This window comes from Salarias fasciatus, chromosome 5 (assembly GCF_902148845.1).
Source record: "Salarias fasciatus chromosome 5, fSalaFa1.1, whole genome shotgun sequence".
In the NCBI taxonomy this organism is placed as follows: Eukaryota; Metazoa; Chordata; class Actinopteri; order Blenniiformes; family Blenniidae; genus Salarias; species Salarias fasciatus.
The window spans coordinates 27,630,854-27,651,937 of record NC_043749.1 but is presented as its reverse complement, the minus strand read 5'-3'; the positions used below and the strand labels follow the sequence as shown (position 1 = coordinate 27,651,937).

General features: G+C 45.3%; 1 protein-coding gene across 2 annotated transcripts; it reads right to left on the bottom strand.

Moving 5' to 3' along the window:
* Nucleotides 1-2,673: 2,673 nt before the first annotated feature.
* On the bottom strand, nt 2,674-19,670 carry LOC115388595 (protein shisa-5-like). Of its 2 annotated transcripts, XM_030091790.1 has the most exons (6): nt 19,516-19,670; nt 17,835-17,988; nt 17,347-17,483; nt 13,125-13,319; nt 3,431-3,457; nt 2,674-3,315 (listed from the first exon to the last, which is right to left on the bottom strand). In XM_030091790.1, the coding sequence occupies exons 1-6, from the start codon at nt 19,580-19,582 to the stop codon at nt 3,236-3,238; spliced, it is 660 nt and encodes a 219-aa protein (XP_029947650.1). In that variant the 5' UTR covers nt 19,583-19,670; the 3' UTR covers nt 2,674-3,235. The 2 variants fall into 2 exon arrangements, with proteins under 2 accessions (XP_029947650.1, XP_029947649.1); XM_030091789.1 differs by lacking the exons at nt 2,674-3,315; nt 3,431-3,457 and adding an exon at nt 10,974-12,982 and having other exon boundaries at nt 13,098-13,319; nt 19,516-19,660.
* Between the last annotated feature and the right edge of the window lie 1,414 nt (nt 19,671-21,084).

Here is a 21,084-nt window from a genome sequence, read left to right as displayed (position 1 = left end):
ATTTGTCCACATCACTAAAACCTAGTATAGCTAATATTTTGATGTCAGCATTTCTATTGTTCATAGGCCAACTTGAATAAAGATGGGGATGAAAAAGCAGAGTGTTCACGTGCATGACTGAATGTGTTTGACGTGACCAGTACATTTGCTGTGTCTCACATAACAAGTCAGCAGCAAGCTTACTTATAATTTGAGACACAGTAATTATTTAGGTATCATGAGAGACAGTGGAAGTGAATTGACGTTGGCAGATGCTGGCCACAGACTAAACACTGGACCTAGAAAAATAAATTACTAATGAGCGATGTTTTTTAAAGAAGGGATTTGGTCTGACAAAACAATAGGCTACTTTACATATGACATATTGTTGCAACTTGCAACCAACCACCCTAAATGTATTTCAAAGTCTAACATTAAGAATGAACAAAATGTAGGCATATCACGCTTGCTCGTAACACCCTTGTTGGGTGAAATGAAATCAAAGTGTTCCCAAACTTCAGAACGTCCTCTTTTTGCCACAGGCTCCATATCAAATCTATATTTGCTGTCTCTCACTCTCTCTCCACTCACAAACCGCCTCCACAACCCACAAACAGCTGCAGCGCCTTTTAAACCTGTGAAGCAGCGCTGAAGCGTCTTGTGGGTGTGCGCGAACGAAACGTCAGACGTCACGGATCACGTGATTATCAGGAAACGAATCAAGCTTCGATACAAAGCTCCACTGAGAAGAGGTCCATTTTTTCAACACATGCTTCGAAGCTTCGGTGTCACGGTTAACATCACTACCGACTTAGCTTGGGACTGATTTGACTGTAAGCCCTATTGGTGCCCCACCATGTCAGTCAACCTGGTGAAGGCGCTGAAATAAGGACTTTTTTTTTTTTTTTAAATCAGGGATAACACATATTAATCAACACTTCTTTTTACAGGAATCGTGTAAATATGCCAGAGTTACCCATGGGCCAATTAAAATCTATAGTCCCTGAGAAGGTTGTTTAAACGTGGAAAATACCGTATTGGCCCGAATATAAGGCGACTCCGATTATAACACGACCCCTATTTTTCAAAGATCATTTTGTGAAAAAAAAAATGCTGAAGACAATAAGGACCAAGGTCAGTCATAAAACAACTTTTTATTAAACAATTATTATAAACTCAAAAACTCACAACTGAGATAACATTTCACGTGATATAAAATGAAAAAATATTACTACAGTGAGAAACAATAAGCAACAAACAAGAAGCCTCAAGGGGTCCAAACTGCATAAATGATGTAAATAACTTTCCAGTGCCTTCAGCTGAATCAGGCTCTGGTGCTGGGCATTCCATCTTTCCGTTTTTCAGTCACGTATTCACTCACCCTTCTATCATGGGGCATTCACACCGGACGCGTCGCGGGCGTCGTCGACGCTCGGGACGCCTCGAAGCTGACGCTTGTGACGCTTTAAACACGACGCTTGACACCGGGTGGTCACAAAGCTCGCGACGCTCGCGACGCTCTTGATGCACGTCAGTTAATTGGCGCGCTGGAGGCTGATTTCTGTTTCCAGCTATGGCGGATCGCATCAGGAGAGCGGCTTGGCTTTATTTGTTAAATAAAGCTAGACCGCGTCGTCGTCGGAAAAGTCGCTATTGTCTGCTCTGCTCCTCTCTGCTCTGCCTGCAGCGGGGAGCGCTGCTGAGACTGACCGCTTGTGAGCGCTTTGGGACGGGGGAGGGGCTCACGCAGCACCCGCTGCTCATTGACGACAGCAACGAGACGTCCTGTCACGTCTCCAGAGCACCAGAGAAGGTTGCTAGATTTGTCGCTAGTTGCTTTTGACAAAAAAACGTCGCCAAGAGGCTTTGGAAAGTCGCCAGATTTAGCGAGAAAGTCGTCAAGTTAGCAACACTGGCTGGTTGGCCCGCATCGGTGCTCAGATCACTCGTAGTGACGTAGCACCGGAGGGATCGTCTCTGATTGGTTGACGCTCAGCGGCAGCGCGTCGAAAGTTCAGTTTTCCCAACTCTCAAAAAGCGACGCTCACGACGCTCCTGACGCCGGGGACGAGCGTCGTGGGCGTCGACGCTCGAAACGCTGGAAAAGCGACGCTCATGACGCTCCTGATGCGCCGCCCCGCCGCCCGCTGCTCCACGACGCTCGTCCACCATAGACTTTGCATAGAAAAGCGCCGCTCACGACGCTTGCGACGCGTCCGGTGTGAATGCAGCATCAGTCTCTCTGAAGCGTCGCTCTCGGGACCACGGAAAGCTTTTCTCATAGCGTTAGCATCTGTAGGCGTTTTTTCTGTGCTCTCCAATAAGAACGAGGCACTCTGCTACACCATGTCTCCTGGCGGCTTGGCAGTAGTTTGATGACTCTTCTGCGTTGATCACCATCAGTTTAAAGTTGGTATCATAACTTCGCCTCTGTTGTTTGCTCAGTTGTCCAGCGTTCAGCCCCTTTGTTCCAGATGATCCGCCATTTTTCGTCAGATCATTTGATCTCATTTCATCGCTCCACTCGCTCTCTGGTCAGTGATACTTTGGCTCCATCTAGCGGCGCGGATGCGTATTGACCATCTACCGTAAGTCCGCGATTATAACACGACCCCACTTTTGAGGATGCAATTTCTAGAAAAAAAACATCGTCTTATATTCGGGCCAATACGGTAAAAGCAATTCATACAAAAACATCTATTATGCAGGACAATACAATACAATACAATACAAAAAAAAATAGATATGAGGCTACAGGATGTCTTTAGAGACATATGCGAGACACCAGTGACAAATTTAGCTTATACTTATCCATGATTTCACTGCATCTGCAGGAAAGTGCGACGATGACAGCGGCGTACACACACAGGTAAGCAGTATGAGCTCGTGCACGCTCGCTCCCTGCATTGGCAGGTGAGATGGTCTGGCACATGCGCTTCGTTCAAAAAGGCACGAACAGTCGCTGGTCTCTAAATTCAGGGAAAATCATCCATAACACCGTTAAGGTGGCTCACATGAAGGAGTCCACTGTTAAAACTTTCAAGTAGATTTTCAGCAAAATACAGAGGTGATGGCTTTTCCTGGTTTCTCTCAGAGCTATGTGAAGGAATCCTGGAGTGGCACAGGAAAAACAACTCGGCTCTGCCGTCCTCTATCCGGTCTGGTGTAGTGGAGCGATGTAGTCCGGGTTGTAGGCGGGCTGAGCCAGGAAGTCCGGGCCGGCGGGGGGAGCGTTGGCCTGCGGCTTGGTGGCGGGCTATATGGGGTAGGGCGGGTGCCCGGGGCCGAACGCCACCTGGCTGTAAGGGGGCGGCTGGGAGGGGTACAGAGGACCGACTGCCAAGAGACAGACAACATCCGGGGTCAAAGGTCTCAAAGGGTTTCACTGGGACATGAAGGAAACACAACACAACTAACTGTGGTGAACGGAGCAGTGAAGCTCCACACTCACCGGCTTCCTGGTACGTTGGTGGAGGTCCTGCTCCGTACGGCTGGTCGTGGTAGGCTGAAGGCTGGGCTGGGTGGCCCGGCTGCACCGGGATGGACTGGTACTGCTCCCTTGGGTACTGCTGGGGGGACGCGTACATCGGCAAAGGCTGCTGGGGGTACTGCTGAGGGGTGGAGGTCACCACTGCGGTGTAAGTGACAGTGCCAATCAAAGCTGGAATCAAGAATGAGAAAAGACAGCGGTCACTTTCATTTCTGACAACACGGAAGAGGAAGAGGAAAAAGCTATTCTCACAAAGCAGCGGTGGAAAAGGCTTTGACACAAAACGACTCACAGTTTATCTTTATTCTGCTTTAACTTCACATGTGAAAATGAAATTTGAACTATCTGAGAGCAGGAAAAGTCTGAACACAACAACCTGACAGGGAGTCCCAGCAGGAGTGTCAAATATTTTATTATCTGTTTGTTTTGTCCACCTTAATTCTTGCACTCATTAAACACTGATGTTCATAACTTTAATTGAGTTGTTTCCAGCTGCCATATTTGCTTAAATTTGCATTAACCCTTAATTCAAAATCTGAAGATGCCTCCAGTTTACTCCAAATTTCAAACCAGTTCAATTCTATTCAATTATGATAAATTTAGATATAAAAATCAAACATTAAACGTTAAACTTAATGGTGAGGATGGAAAATTCTTCCTCGTCCAGAGAACAAGGAACATAAGTGGAAATGTTACACAGTTATGTTCAACACTTGTTTATTGTGGGAAAGACTTAAAATTCGTGCTCTCTTCCTCACTTCTTGTTGACATTAACCCCTTTCGCTCACATGGAGCCTGGAGTGGAGGGTTTTGTACTCACGTCGCGGCTTGCAGCACATCTGGCAGAGGCAGCGTCTGATACAGAACCAGCCGCAGATGACGACTTGAAAAACAACCACAGCCGATATAAGTCCATAAAGCAAATACGATGAATCATCTGTATTGCTCTGGTCCTGGTCAACGTGTGGATCTGAATGAAAGCTTGAAGAAAGAAGGACAAAAGCGAGGTAAATATATTGATGTCGTCCTGCTTGTTTGTAAAAAATTACAAAAAAGTCCCATCAAAGTTGATGAAATGGATTTTGATATAAGTATGAGAACCTGTAGCTCATCCTGGCGGCTGTCTTCTCAGTTTTCAGAAGCAGAGGGGGGGGGTCACCCCTGAACTAAATATAGACAAGATTCACTACAGTAGCTGGAAATCCGCTGGAGAAGGCACGGACGCTGTCACGGGTTTCATTTTCGGTCTTGATCGCTCCTGACCTCGGCGCGCTCTGCGCACATAGCGCTGTATGAGTGCGTGCACTCAGCTGAGACCCCGCCCCCCCAACCGAACGGCCAATCACAGACATGGTATGCAAATCATCCGCTGTCTGGGTTCCCAGAAGGCTCGAGGGCAGAGCAATGACAACAGTTCCAGCCAGCCATTTATCAGCGCGTGCTGTTGGTGGGCGTGAGTTTGGAGTTGTGAATGACTGCTGCGTTGTCTGTGAAGGTGTATGAGAGGGTTATTAGTGTAGGTGTGTGAGTGACTGGGCGAGCACACAGTTTTTGACCGCCTTGTGCCACGCATCGTTCTTAAACATTGTTGGAATAAACGAATTAAGTTTGTAAATCGAACGCTGTACGCGTCACCTGTATTATACCCAGTCATGGAAGTGACAAAAGGGGCAGCTGTAGTCACAACAAATACTACTCATAAAATAATAAGTAGTGAGAGTGAGAGGATTGGGGTTAAGAAACACGTCAATGATATAATGTTTGATAATCCTCTCATTTCCATTTTCACCCAACAGCATCACTGAGATGAGTGAAGAGCCACATCACAACGTTCACTTCTATTTAATTGTCAAATAAAACCTAGATTGTTTCCAGAAATGCTCATCAAATCCATTAGATGATTCTCTTTTAGTGTAAAAATACAACACATTAAAGGTGGAATACAACATTTTCTCGAAAAGACGAAGCCCCACGTCTGTTACTCACTTTTTGAACAACGCGCATGCGCCAGACCATCCGCCCGGCTCTCCTGCTTCTCCCCGAAAACGCGGAAGTGTACGAGCGCGATCTCCTCTTCTCCGGCGTGCACGGCTCTGTACAGTTTCTGCGATCCGCCTCGCTCATAAATAAAGCTTTTTTTTTCCGAAACAGATACAGTTTCATTATGTTAGACTCGCTATCGGTAAGTACGAGCTCAGAAGCTCACCGGTTACATAAACACTCTGAATGCGCATGCGCAAAAGGGAGAGGCTGATTGGGCGCAAGCATGGAGAACCGCCTTACGAAAGCAGCTCGTCAGAATGATTGACAAACAGACCCACCAATTATTTAGGTGATCCACCCGGAAATCAAAATGTTGTATTACACCTTTAACCTATTAGATTGCTGTAGGAAGATTGGAAAGCTGTGGCTGCCACCTTGTGGACAACAGGAGAAGTACACTCAATGGAATTAAACTGATTCATTTTCATGTACAGAAGTTAACCGTGAACCCTAAAGCCTAAACCCAGGGGTTAGGTTTTAGGACAATTTAGGGTTTGAACTAAATGTGGTGTTAATGATTGAGAATCAACACAAGAACTCTGAGCATGTGTTCATATATTTGTGGAGTAAAACCACACTGTGATCAGTTCAATGTGTTCTGGTCAATTGTAGGCTGGTTTTGTGAATCAAATGACAAAATTAATTTCTTGTTCTAAATTCTTTTAAGGAATCTTCTCAGTAGATGGTGGGCGGCACAGAGGATTTTTTCTGATTTGATCTGACAGTCAAAAGTTTACAGATATGGGGCTGTGATTTAAAAAGTGAGATGTTTAATGTAGAACAATCACTGAAATGTTCAAGTCTCCAATAGCAAACAGACGAAATGAGATGACTTGATAATCTTTGTCCATTTTTACACTTTGCAGGTTATGAGCAACTTTGAAAGCCTTGGTCTCAGAGAAAAAAGAAGGTGAAGGCAAAAGAATGCACAATAATTTTTGGCTACAATTAGATTAATCATTTAACACTGAAGATCTCACAGAAAAAAGGAAACTCACTGGTGTCGTCCTCGGTGCACTTTCAGCTTCTTCTCTTGAGTGAGGAGATTTTACAACTCCATCACTCTGCTGTTATTTCATGTGATGCTGTGGATTGCTGAAAGCAATTTCAAAAGGGAGACTATTCCGGTGCTGTGAGCCTCTAACCGAGAAGACTATCTCACCAAACACACTCTGTCTGAATGGTACTTCACAGTCCCCTCAGTTCAGCCTGCTGCACCTGGCGTGCTCAGCTGGCTGCGGTGAGTTGGATTCGCTGGCGGAGGAGAAAACTAGACAGACTTGGCAGACCCAAACGTGTTGTGAGGGTCTGCTGGGAACGTCTGGTGGAACCCTCTGTCAGCATGGTTTTCAACTCCCACCTCCGGGAGAGCTTTTCTCATGTCCTGAGGGAGGCTAGAGACATTGAGTCCGAGTGGACCATGTTCTTCACCTCCACTGTCGAAGCAGCAGCTCGGAGCTGTGGTCGTAAGGTCTCTGGTGCCTGTCGTGGCGGCAACCCCCGAACCCGGTGGTGGACACCAGAAGTAAGGGCTGCCGTCAAGCTGAAGAAGGAGTCCTATCGAGCCTTGTTGGCTCATGGGACTCCAGAAGCAGCTGACAGGTACCGGCAGGCCAAGCAAACTGCAACCCGAATGGTTGGGAGGCAATAACTCGGGTCTGGGAGGAGTTCGGGGAGGTCATGGAGGAGGACTATCGGTCGGCCTCGAAGAAATTCTGGCAAACCGTCTGGCGCCTCAGGAGGGGAAAGCAGGTCTCTACTAACAATGTTTACAGTGGAGGAGGGGAGCTGCTGACCTCAACTGGGGATATTGTAGGATGGTGGAAGGAATATTTCGAGGACCTCCTCAATCCCGTTGCCATGTCTTCCTTGGAGGAAGCAGAGGCTGAGGTTTCAGAGGTGGACTCATCCATCACCCAAGCTGAAGTCACCGAGGTGGTTGGTAAGCTCCTCATTGACAAGGCATTGGGTGTGGATGAGATCCGCCCTGAGCACCTAAGTCTCTGGATGTGCAGGGACTGTCTTGGTTGACACGTCGGGGACAGTGCCTCTGGACTGACAGACTGTGGAGGTGGTTCCCCTTTTTAAAAAGGGGGACCGGAGGGTGTGCTCCAACTATAGGGGGATCACACTCCTCAGCCTCCCTGGGAAAGTCTATTCCAGGGTACCGGAGAGGAGGATTCGACCGATAGTCGAACCTCGGATCCAGGAAGAACAATGCGGTTTTCGTCCTGGTCGTGGAACACTGGACCAAATCTATACCCTCCATAGGGTGCTCGAGGGTTCGTGGGAGTTCACCCGACCAGTTCACGTGTGTTTTGTGGACTTGGAGAAGGTGTTCGACCACATCCCTCGTGGTGTCTTGTGGAGGGGGTGCTTCAGCAATCCGGAGTCCGGGGCCCCTTGTTAAGGGCCGTCCGGTCTCTGTATGACTGGCGTAGGAGTCTGGTCCGCATTGCCGGTAGTAAGTCGGACCTATTCCCAGTGCATGTTAGACTCCGGCAGGGCTGTCCTTTATCACCGGTTCTGTTCATAATCTTTTTGGTCAGAATTTCTAGGTGCAGCCAGGGGCCAGAGGAGGGGGTCCGGTTCGGGGACCTCAGGATTTCATCTTTGCTTTTTGCAGATGGTGTTGTCCTGTTGGCTTCATCGAACCTGGATTTGCAGCATGCACTGGGGCAGTTCGCAGCCGAGTGTGAAGCGATAGGGATGAGGACAGAGTTGGGTATGTAATGACAAGTAACAAACGTGACAAGAGGTTAAATTACTTTTGATGGGAACGAGTAGTGTAATGGCACTACTCCTTCTAGATTGGTAGTTAAACTAGCGTTACAAATGAAACGCTACAATCGTTACTTTTACAATGACTGCAAATAGAGAAACCAAAATATTATTATTTAAGCTGAGTTTTTTTTTATTACCACCAGTAGATGGAACGGTGGCCTACGAGCAACTACTCGCTATCTCTTCCGGGTCAGGGCTGATGGAACCGTCAAAGTAAAATTGGTTGCCTTATATAAATTTGTGCCCCACTGACAACACTGCACTCCCTCCTACTGTAAATGCCCCTTTTAAAGGAATACTCCAAAGATTAGGGACCCACGCCCTTTCTCTATCATTGACAAAGTTAGACAAGCTCATAAATACCTTTTTTGTCTCTGGTCCAGTGGCTGGTTCCCAGCTTTTAGCATCGTAGTAGCTTAGCTCGAAGCTTAGATGGAAGTCAATCAGAGCCGGACTACGAAAGTGGACAAAAGTACTCCTTCCAGCACGTGAAGTAAATCCGAATGGTTATAAAACCTTTTAAAAGACGTGTTTTCTTTTCAATCAGTTAAACTAACGTTTTGATACACACAGACCTGCGCATGTGTGACACTTGAAATATATTGTCACAAGTTGTGTTTTTTTCTGAAGGGGATTTATGTTTTGGGTTCATTTTCATTGAAGAAATGTAATTTTTGTTAGAACAACTCTCTGAGCTTGAGCGCAATGACGTATTTACGCCAGCAGGAGGCAGTGTGACGCGCTACCCGCTCCCCCCAGCAGACCGTCGGTTTTTTTTTCAGTTGGACCGTTAGGTTGCGGAATGGAGACTGACTGCTTTCTGCCTGATTATTTCTCCTGTTTATACAGATAAATCTGTCACAGGTGTGCAATTCCAAGGTTGTGCCTGTAACACATGCGCAGTGCTCCGTGGAAGGATATACCAGAGCACAGCTCCACGGAGCACTATGCAATAACGAGTAGTGTTACTTCGTTACTATTTCCACGGAGTAATCAAGTAGTGTAAGGCACTACTTATTTCAAAAGTAACGAGTAACGGGTAACTCTTTACTTTTTTGAGTAACGGACCCCAACTCTGGATGAGGATCAGCACCTCCAAATCCGAGGCCATGGTCCTCGACCGGAAGAAGGGGGCTTGCCCTCTCCAGGTCGGTGAAGAGATTCTGGCCCAAGTGGAGGAGTTTAAGTATCTAGGGGTCTTCTTCATGAGTGGGGGAAGGATGGAGCGTGAGATTGACAGATGGACCGGTGCAGCAGCTGCCAGAGCCGGCCCAAGCTTGTTAGGCGCCCCAGACGATCCCGAGACGAGCGCCCCCATTCAACCGTTGGAGCGGGGGGTTAGGTGGTTGGTGCGGTGCTCACACGGAGCGTTGGAGCAGGGGGCGGTTGTGCGGCACGGTGCACTGCGCTGCTCACACGGCATACGGAGCGTCAGGGCGCCTTCATGTACGGTCATGGTACCACGGCCCAGAACACCATGACTTGCGGGCGGGGTTAGTTCACTTCCGCATTGGCGGGAGCGATCGTTTCCACACCCGCGCATTCCAGGCACATACCAAACAAAACAGACGATTATTTTCAATAAACTGGTTTCTTCAACACTGCCCACCTGGATTGCACGGGTGGGAAACGAGCGCTCCCACCAATGCGGAAGTGAACTCACTCCACCCGCCAGTCGCGGTGTAGGCAGACAAAACAAGCACTCCTGCCACCGCCCCTCGCCGCCACTGGACGACAGATTTCCCAGAAAGCCTTCCAAGATCAGCAAGATGGCGGCCCTAACCCTTCCGCAATGAAAGAAGTTCATAAATGTAAGTATTTTGTGAATTAATAAAGTTTGACAATATAAGAAAAACATTCTTCTTCAGCAAACAATTGTCACATCTGCCTACGTCATCATCGGCAGCGGCGACTACTGATGACGTACGCGATTGTCGAAGGGGTGTTCCAATTCGGAGGGGTTTACTTTCGGTCCTATCCCTTAGCACTCTGTTTCAAAGAGGTAGGGGCAAGGGGTAGGGCTAAGGGGTAGGGCAAGAAAGAGCAAATCGGATTGGGCCTATGTCTCTCAGCTGGCCTGAGAACGCCTTGGGATCCTCCCGGAAGAGCTGGAGGAAGTGTCTGGGGACAGTGAAGTTTGGGCGTCTCTGCTTAGACTGCTGCCCCCGCGACCCGGTCCCGGATAAGCAGTTGAAAATGGATGGATGGAATTTGAAATTTCTGTTACTGTTCAAACTGTCAAACTTAAAAACTTTTTCTTTATGACAGACAAGGTCACTGATCACGAACGACGCAACCTTTCTCAAGGCTTCATAATGATAAAATACTTTGAGTCCAATGGAAAGACTTACTTAATCTTGATTTAAAAAGAAAACTATCTGCTATTTAGATAAAACAAAATGAACAGAAAAATGTGAAAAATACAAATGGATATATTTCATAACTGAAAGTAATAATTCTCTAAATAAGACAAATGTCTCCATGTAAAAGATTCATTAAGCCTCAACTGTCATCCACACATGTCCAACAACACAAAGCTGTTTTTCAAAACAGGAAATCTGATCATTCATGAATGTTCTGGAAAATGCATTAAGAAATGTTACCAAACATGATCACATACAAATAATCTACTACGCTACTGCTGGAATCCCATTTAATAACTGTAAGGCCAAAACAATTGAGAAAAACAAAAAATATATACTTTATTGATCTCTGCAAAACAAGTGGTGGCTTTTTTTCTTCACAATAACAATTATTCTCAGATGACAAACAGAAAGAGGAATAAATCTGTGCCAGTGTGTTTTTCCAACAAAGCACATCCAGAACTAGAATCCACACATAAATAAGAACAGTGAAGTGACAGACAGGACACCATGGAACAGAAAGGACTCCTGCAAAGCGTCTCACTGCACAGACACGTCCAACAAAAAGACACTTTACGCGCTACAGTAACAGGAAGCAGACGGAAATCCCCAAAGTGCCACAATTCGATATTTACTATACGTTTCTGAAACAAATGAAGCTTAAAAGTCAGAAAAGGTCAACAATACACATTGTGTGACTCTACTTCTGCAATTTAGAGGTGGTATGTAGGATTTTTCTTTCAGTGGCTTTCCGGGTGGATCATCCCAACTGTTGGCTCCCCACCATGTCAGTCAACCTGGTGAAGGCGCTGAAGTAAAGACGTTCAGTCTGCTGCACCTGGCGAGCTCTGTTGGCTGCGCATGCCGCTTTCAACCACTCAGTGTTGTGCGGATTTCACCCCATCTGCAGTAAAGTCTGTGATGATGACAGCGGCATGCACGCACAGGTAAGCAGTATGAGCTCATGCACGCTCACTCAGGTGAGTCAGTGAGATGGTCTGGTGCAAGCGCATCGTTCAAAAAGGCACGAACAGTCGCTTCTCTCCAAATTCCAGGAAAATCATCCGTAATACGGTTAAGGTGGCTCACATGAAGGAGCCCACTGTTAAAACTTTCAAGTAGTTTTTCAGTAAAATACAGAGGTGATGGCTTTTCCTGGTTTCTTTTAGAGCTATGTGAAGGAATCCTCGAGTGGCACAAGAAAAACAACATTTCAGTGAGGATGAAAAAAGCTACTTCAACCATTCACAACATGCAGTTTCTGATTTGACAGGAGAAAAGGCTGCGATGACTTGATGAAGACTGAGATCTGAAAAGAAAACTATTTCTGCTGAAAACACTGAAGAGGCTCTTGTACTCTACACATGAGCACACGGAGTAAAAGACGAAAAAGGCACAACTGAATCTTGCATTTCATATGTTGTACGTTTGTCTTTGAAAGTTTGGTTCTTGGAGAAAAACAAAGTATTTCCTTTGGTTTAAAATTACCTGATGAACACAGAAATGTAAACCTGATCTACATGAAGTTTCGTGACCTTTGACATGTTGGTTTTCCCTTTTGTTGGCTGCTGACTCGAAGACACTAACTCAACTCCTTTCCAGCATGAATCCTCCTGAAAACACGTCTACGTTTTACAAAGTGGCATAGAGGGACTAAACAATCAAACATTAGAAGATAATAAAAAGAAGCACTTGGTGGACTGGAAAGGCAGCTGGACCACTGAGGCCAGTTTCAGTCACTTTATGGGAATAAAGAGGTCTGGAAGGTTGAGAGGAGGATATTAAAGGCATACAAGTTGGCTTCATGGCGCGTTTAGAAGGCTGAGAAATGACAGAGCACTTTTCATGACTGAAATAAAGTCAATAAGAAGCTCCAGATGACAGAAAGAAGACCACATCAGCTGGTCTGTGGAAATGATCTGTCCATGCAATACAGGCTGGAAGGTGTCGACATGTTTCCACTCAGCTTCAGGTGTGCTGCTGCTGCAGGAACATCATGTTTTACCTCAAAAGCAAAAACAAACTATTGATCGAGACAATCTGGAATTTCTCATCTTGAGTCCAAAAGCAGATTTCCAGTTTTGCCAAGTTGAAAAATGCGGCAGCACGTCTGAAGCGGAGAGCAGCTCCTCCGTCCTCTATCCGGTCTGGTGTGGCGGAGCCACGTAGTCCGGGTTGTAGGCGGGCTGAGCCAGGAAGTCTGGGCCGGCGGGGGGAGCGTTGGCCTGCGGCTTGGCGGCGGGCTGTAAGGGGTAGGGAGGCTGCCCGGGGCCGAACGCCGCCTGGCTGTAAGGCGCCGGATGGGAGGGGTACATAGGACCGACTGCCAAGAGACAGACAACATCCGGGGTCAAAGGTCTCAGAGGGTTTCACTGGGACATGAAGGAAACACAACACAACTAATTGTGGAGAACGGAGCAGTGAAGCTCCACACTCACTGGCTTCCTGGTACGTTGGTGGAGGTCCTGCTCCGTACGGCTGGCCGTGGTAGGCTGAAGGCTGGGCTGGGTAGCCAGGCTGCACCGGGATGGACTGGTAGGGAGGCTGGTACTGCCCCCCCGGGTACTGCTGGGGGGGCGCGTGCACCGCCACAGGCTGCTGGGGGTACTGCTGAGGGGTGGAGGTCACCACTGTGGTGTGGGTGGTGGTGGCAATCACAGCTGGAAGGAAGAACGAGATGAAAAGAAGGTGTTCACTTTCATTTTTGAGGAAGAGGAAATATCTGTTCTCACGAAATGACTCAGTTTTAATTTTGACAAGCTGAGAGCAGGAAAAGTTTCAACACAACAACTCGACAGGGAGTTCCAGCAGGGGGCTCCAGTGTGGCCTCACCACCGAGCCAATTATCGAACTTTCACAGGAAATTTTGATTTTTGAACAAGTTTCTTAACAATAGTGGACACAACACCAAGACCTCCAGCATCACAAGGTTTCATTAAAATTTGCCTCATCTTGAGATTCTCGTCATTTTCTACTGTAACTGTTTGGGTATGTGAAAAGTTCAACATTTTCCTCATGAGTGCTCTGCACCACAACAAAGAAAATGTTCAAATTTAAAAGTTATTTTGGCACCATCGAACTGCTCTGGTCCAATTCGCATGAAATCAAGCTGTATGGGGCTCCTGAATTCAAATGTGTTTGACAACTAACGTGTTTGTGTTGTTTGAAGTGAGAAAGGTTAATGTGTTAAAAGACTTCCTTGAGGGAGGCAGGAGAATAAATCTGTACCAAATAATGAGAGCAGCACGTCAACAATTTCACCAGCATGACCACAACCACAACGTGTGAAAGGAAATGGAACATCACACAGACACAGAGTTTTCACCACCAGCAACAAACCTGAATTTATCCAGCAGGAGGATTTGAATGTGAGACGCAGCAGAGAAATGCTCCAATAAAGTTTATTTAAAGTAACTGTGATGGGAACAGGAACTTTCCAGTTTCCTCCTTCAGTCTGAAACATTTCAGGGTCAAGTGGTGACTCTGCGTGCGTGCGTGTGTGTTCAACTGTTTGGATCAACTTCATTTAGTGTAGCAACAACACAAAAATCTTCACATTTTACCACAATAACACTGTCTCTTATGGAAATTAGCCAAACTGAATGACAGGATGTGGAGGCGACAGTTTTAAAAGCCCTCAGATGTGTGTCAGTCATTATCTGACTGGACGTGATGGCGGCCCACCACTTCCTGTCAGTCATGTGGGAGCGCCTCTGGTTTTCCCCCTGCGTGGTTGAAACAGTGAGTCATGCGAGGTGGAGCTCCCACATTCCTGGATGTGATCCTAGCGAGCGGCGGCCCAACTGGAGAAGTCGCATTACGCAACGCGCCGGCGTCTCAGCCTCACGGTGAACCGGCAGACTGGCATCGAGGCCAGGAGGCCACCAGCTACTGGTGGTTTTCTAATATAAACCAGAAGGGCCAGCTGGGTGTCAAACGTGAGGCCTGTGGGCCAAAACTGGTCCGCAAAAGGTATCAATTCAGTCACCAAGCCACATTCTAAAAAAAAAAAAAAAAAATGTTGGCGAAACCAACAATACATTTCTTAAGCGTAGCGGAAACAACAGAGCCACAAAGATGCTCACATTAGCCTCAAAGTCAGGCTGCCAGGGTGAGTTTATAAAAACATGCATAAAACAACAGCTATAGTTAAAGCTTTATGGACATTTCACTGTATTTTGCACCAGATTGAATGGTTAAATCTGTCATTTCCCAAAGTAATCATTTGATTCTGTTACACCACTAATGTGTGGAAACACAACTAACGGCAGTTTACCGTTCTCACTTGTTGTGTAAACACTGCCTGCATCTCTCTCTCTCTCTCGCTCCCCCCCCCGGATAATCAGAACCCAGTTGTCACTCCCAGTACTGAATAAAATGTCTCGGTCAGAGGTCGGAGATTTAATGTGAGACCCTCACAGGAAATGTTGCGAGGTGTGACGGATGACAGGCAGGGTAACAACCCCCACCGCTCCATCAACTCTGCTGCTCAGACGCACATCTGCAGATGCATGTCGTCCGCAGCTTGGCAGAAACAGCATTTCAAAAGAGGAAGCAGCGAAACAAAAGGGAAGCAGAGGTGGTTTTTCTCTTGTGGGACTGATTTGGTTCCGACATATGACGTATTCACAGAGAACCTCTGCAACACATAATGTTCACTTAAATGAAGATTTGCATTGTTACAGCTGGATCTCAGCTCTGATTCGCAAATGGGAAATGGTTCTCAACGGGTTTACTTTGTTTCAAATAGTTTAAAATGTTCATTAAAATGTAGCAAAAAAGTCGATTTTCTGAAAACGCTCCAGCTCCGACTGCGTGTCGAAAGCAAAAATGCTGCATCATCGACATAAATCTTTCTTCCGCACATGCTCATTACATGGAAAATTAACTTCTCCCAGTCCATAACTTCCTGGACTTGGTAGTTTTAGGGTTGACAGGCACCTGGAACAGTAAACCATCTCGGTCCTCCGTCCATACGAATGTCCGTGCACTCCCATTGTGTGTTTATAGCGTACTGCGCCTGCTGGTCTCTGTCTTTTTGTTCCTTCACCGTTATGTGTGAGGCTGCTGAATACTTAGAATAATAAAGTCTCTATCTTTCGATCAGGTTTGCAATCCTAAAAATGGCAGAATTGTGTCGTGAAAACAGGAAACAAGTTAGAGCATGTTCTTCTCAATAAAGGACGCACAATAGCATTTAGGTTTGACAAAAACGCCAAACGGCCAATTATGTGTGCTGATTTGAGGGAGTCATCAGGCTGCGGGCGGCACGGCTCGCCACAGAGGATCAGTGAAGAGAGGAAACTCTGCACAAACACCAAAGTCATGAGAAGAACTGCTCAGGTCTGGAGAGCGCTGGTGAAACGTTACAGCGATCAGGGAACATTACATCAGCCGGAGCTTTGTCTGTGTTATTAGCAAAACCACTTCAGTAATGAAAGTCATGTGGTGGGTGGGCCGACACTCCTCGGAGGAGTCCGTCAAAAATCAGACTGGCTGTCCGTGCTGGGAGAACGCTGCTCAGTTCACAAATGTTTCAAAGAAATCCACAACGCCGTCAACAATCAGATGGAATATCCATCTACGTGTATGGAGACGGGGCTTCTACATTCAGACTTATGTATTCGAGTATTATAAGCCAAGAGAATCCAGATTCATGATTTAGGAGGGCTGCTGCTTTTTGAGTTGCATAAAGTTAAAACTAATCTATAATCCAGATGTTTCTCTTCTGCCAGTTCAACTCTCAGGGATGAACTTAAATCCAAAGTCCAAACAAAAAAAAAAAATCAAGTGTTTTCATTGAAATTTTCACTGCTTGCTTGGTGGTTTGACGGGCCATTCTGGAGTCTTTGGTGGGTCAGTTTTGGACCCACGGTCTTTATGTTTGACACCCCTATTCTAGATAATTCCATAGAATTTATTGGACAGGCATGAATAATCCACTGGCTTCAGTCTATTCTTTCTCTTGGTCAGTTAAAGTAAACAGTGTTTTGATGTTTTATTATTTTGTATTTTTTGAACTCTGACCAGAAATAAATCATTCATCCAAATGTGACTAAAACAGAACTACTGTTCATATCTGTGTTAGCTTGACACTTCGTCTGAATTTGTCTCAATTTGCTCTAATCTAATTTTAAAAAATGTTATAGTAAATGTCTCCATTTCACTTCAAACCAGTTCAATTTTAATAAATAGTTCAATGATAAATTGATTTACCCTTTACTTGCATCTTTTTTCATGATTTCTTCTCAAAAACTCATGAGAAGGCACCCACTCTCACAAACCAGAGAAATTATTTCCTATAAACAACTGAACTAAGTGTTGCATCTTTGAATGAAAGAATGTGTTATTTTCTGTATTTTTCAAAGAGAAGACATGAAAATAAAACATTGCAGATATGATGGTGAGGACGGAAAATCCTTCCTGATACAATATTGAGGGGAAAGAACATGAAACAATAAGCTGAAATGTCAAACAATTATGAGGAACTCATTAGTCGCGGGGAAGTCCGCAGAATGCACGATGTCTTAATCCATATCAGGCAGCTTCAGTGACGTCTGCATTTTCATGTTAAAAAACTTCACTAGACGATTCTATTATTGGCTGATAAGCTGCTTCATGACAGTTTTCACAGACGTTAATCTCTTCCTCTCATCCACATGGAGCCTGAAGTGTTATTGTACTCACGTCGTGGCTTGTGGCAAATCTTGTAGAGGCAGCAGCAGGGACAGACGCAGCAGCAGATGAAGATGAGCAAAAGCACAATAACAAACGCCACTCCAAAGATCATAGGCAACGTTTCACCCATGTCTGACAGGGATTCGCTGAAAGAGAGAACGAGAAACAAAAAGGAACTTCATTTATACCGATATTGTCTGGGTGGTTTGTAAAAATGCAAAAACGTCTGATCAAGGTTGATGAAAAGGATTTTTAGGAATAAATCTATGAAAACAAAAACCTGGGGATCATGGTTTCTCATGCGATAGTTTGACGCTGATGGTCGTGCACAGGAAGACACTGCTTCCTGTCTGACTGCATAATCACTGTGCAGACTGCCGAAACCACATGGTTCTGTTGTAATGAGACTCTGTTGCTCTCGATATGGAAATAATCCGCAGGGGTGACTGAAAGTGTTCCATTATCAGATTTAAGAAAAAGAAAAGAAAAAACCATACCATTCGTCTTGCCGATCCTCTGAAAGTCGCCAGGCTGAGTCGGTGCAGCAGTATCGATTATTGCAGGTGCCACAGCAGAAGCCTATGTAGCATCGTCTGGAGTAATGGTAGGTGCTGGAGAGGTCTCTGTATGCCTGGCAGTCCTTGTCATCGGCTGGGAAAGAACAGAGACAGCACAGGAAAACATCAGTCTGACTCTTCAGGAGACAAAGACAATACAGGGCACCCGGAAAGAATTCACAAGGCCTCAATTTTTCCACATTTTGTTTTGTCTTTTTGAATATGATGCCACTATCCTGACCAGCACCTATCCCAACCACCTCTAAGAGGAGTCCTGCTGGTTCTGAATTTCCTCTACTTCCACATGATGGAGGCTCAGCCTACTAGGCTCAGTCAGAACTTAAAAAGAGCACAAACTTTTCTGAATCCTCCTCCAGATTTGTGGCTGAGGACAATCCTGTCTTGTAGGTCTACAGACAGTCCCTGACTTCATGACATGTACTGTGATCCACTGTGAGATCCAACACAGGTGTGTGTCTGTCCAAAACATTTAGAAATATCACAGCTGGCCTCCAAAGAAGCTGTAGAAACGGCTTGAAGACCATCAGCGGAAGCATGAAGAACCTGAGCTCAAATTAGTTGTGAATAGTTATGTACATGTGATTTGTAGGTTCTCATTAAATTCCAATACTTTTCCCACATTGTCATTTTGCTGTATTGAGTGAATATAATACCAGACCGCGGCTGTGGTTTCAATGTCTGAGAAGTTAAAGAATCAAAGTCTAGTGCTTCACAAAAAATGAAACATTAACCTAAAAACCGATCGTACATTGGTAATATTAATAATAACAATAATTACAGCAGAGAGTATACGTTTTTAACTGCTAATCTCACCAGTGTTGTATTTCTTAATTATTATTAGTTATTTTTACAGTTTTTGCAATAATAATCTCTCTTATCTTGCATCTTTGTAAACACATTCAGAGAAATTCAACGCCTCAATTTCAATTCCATTTACAAGCATTTCTCTCCGGGATTATCGAAGTACTCATTACTATACTATTTTACATATTAATTTCTTTTCCCTTTAGCCTGCAATAAAATGGGAATGAACTGATGATAGTAAGTACACGGATTAAAGTGAATTTGGGAAAGTTTGGGACATGTGAGTAGAAACAAACGGGCCATCTCAAATCGTGCAACAATGAATCACCAGTTTGGACCCACCACAGTTCCCCCAAACAGAAATAACCTCAGAGGTTTTGTCAATACTTGTTCCACCTTACAGCATCTAATGTCTAAACAATACAATGCTGTCTTGCTTTCCCACATTATTTCTGCTGAAAGTCATTAGATTGACATAAATGACTCATAAAAACCGAAACGTTTCATTCTAAACCAGGCTGTTAGAAGCAAGCGAAGCCTGAAATCAACCCAATTTGAAATGGAGATATCTTTAAAGTGTTGAAAAACTAGTTATGTTCGGTTAATTTGTTTATTTGGAGCTATTTAAATGTGTTTTCTGACTGTGTGTAGCTTGTTGTTGGTCGCTTGACGTCACTGCTTTCGCCCTTTTTTCAGGCTAACGCCAGCCGCCGAGCTATAACTAAAAACTATTTAATTTAAAAGAAAATCGAGGACACGAGAAAGAGACAGGTAAAATAAATTAATCGTGACTTACCTGACGCGTACGAGCAGAAAATTAGACATAAAGCCAAGACGACAACACCGGAGAGGCCCGACGACATGGCTTCTTCCAGTCCAGGAATCAGGGGCGGAGTGAGGAGCGTCAGTTCTGCTCCGGGTGATGACGACCGGGGTTGCCGGGCCTGGAGACAGGGTTTGCGTCAGGGGTTGCCAGGTTTTAAAAGAATGGTGCCACAAGGATTGCCAGGTCGGAAGAGAAGGTTGCCACAGGGTTTGCCAGGTCTGAAGAGAGGATTGCCACACGGATTGCCAGGTTTGAAAAGAGGGTTGCCACAGGGGTTGCCAGGCTGAACGAGTGATTGTGGGTTGTCATGGGTTCAAATACCACCCCGGCTTCCTCCTCCAGTCTCAAAACATACATGTGAGGTTAATGTATCAGTCTAAATTGCACCCAGTTGTGAGTGTCAGTTGTGAGTCTTTGCCTGTTTGCACTGTCATGCAGTGGAGACCTGTCCAGGATGTATCCTGCCCTCGCCCATAGTAAACTGGGATTTGTTCCAGCATCCTGCAACCCTGCAGAGGAAAAGCAGTACAGAACATAAAATGATGCCATTGACATCTACTTCAAAACTATTTTGTAACCTGTTTTTAAAAGCAAGGACAGACATACATGCAAATATTCAATGACATGTTTAAAAATTCAAAGCCTGACCAAAACCACATTCTAAATGTTTTCTGATGAGTTATATATGCATCCAAAATGCTAAACCCTGACCTACTCATACAGCTTTTAAAACTCATCTTAAAAGCTACTTTTAACTATCTTTCAACCTAGCAGGACACATTGATCTGATTTTAATTCATTTCACTGTTTTTCTGCTTTTCTCTGTTTTTCATTTCATTTTCGTTGTACTTTAAATAGTTTTCTTTCCTCATTTTGTCTTAAGTCTCATGTTTTAAAGGGGGAGGTTGTTTCAGCTGTGGTTTGGACTGTTGTAGGTACAAAAAGACCACACACACACACACACACACACACACACACACACACACACACACACACACACACACACACACACACACACACACACAGTCTTGTATTTCTATCCTTGTGGGGACCGTCCATTGACTCCCATTCATGTCTAGCCCCTAACCCTGACCCTTACCCTAACCCTAACCCACACCACAACAAAGCCTAACCCTAAAGAAATGTTTTTGCACTTTTACTTTTTTCAGTAACAACAACATGGTCAAGAAAACACTGTTTCTCCTACTTAGGACCGGAAAAAGGTCCCCACAAGGCACGTCGTTCCACGTTTTGCTATCCTTGTGGGGACATTTGGCCCCGACAAGGATAGAAATACAAGAACACACACACACACACACACACACACACACACACACACACATACAAACTCAGTTCTGACTTTTTTTTCTCAGAATTCTGACTTTATAGGTACATGCAGAGGCCCTAATCCACTGCCGGGGGGCTCTGAGGAGAAATGGACGAGTTTCACTGGGTCCACATCATCCAGGGCATCCGATCTCACACAGCTGTGTTAATGTCACAGCAGCCAGGCGTCTATCTGTCTGAAGAGTTTACTTT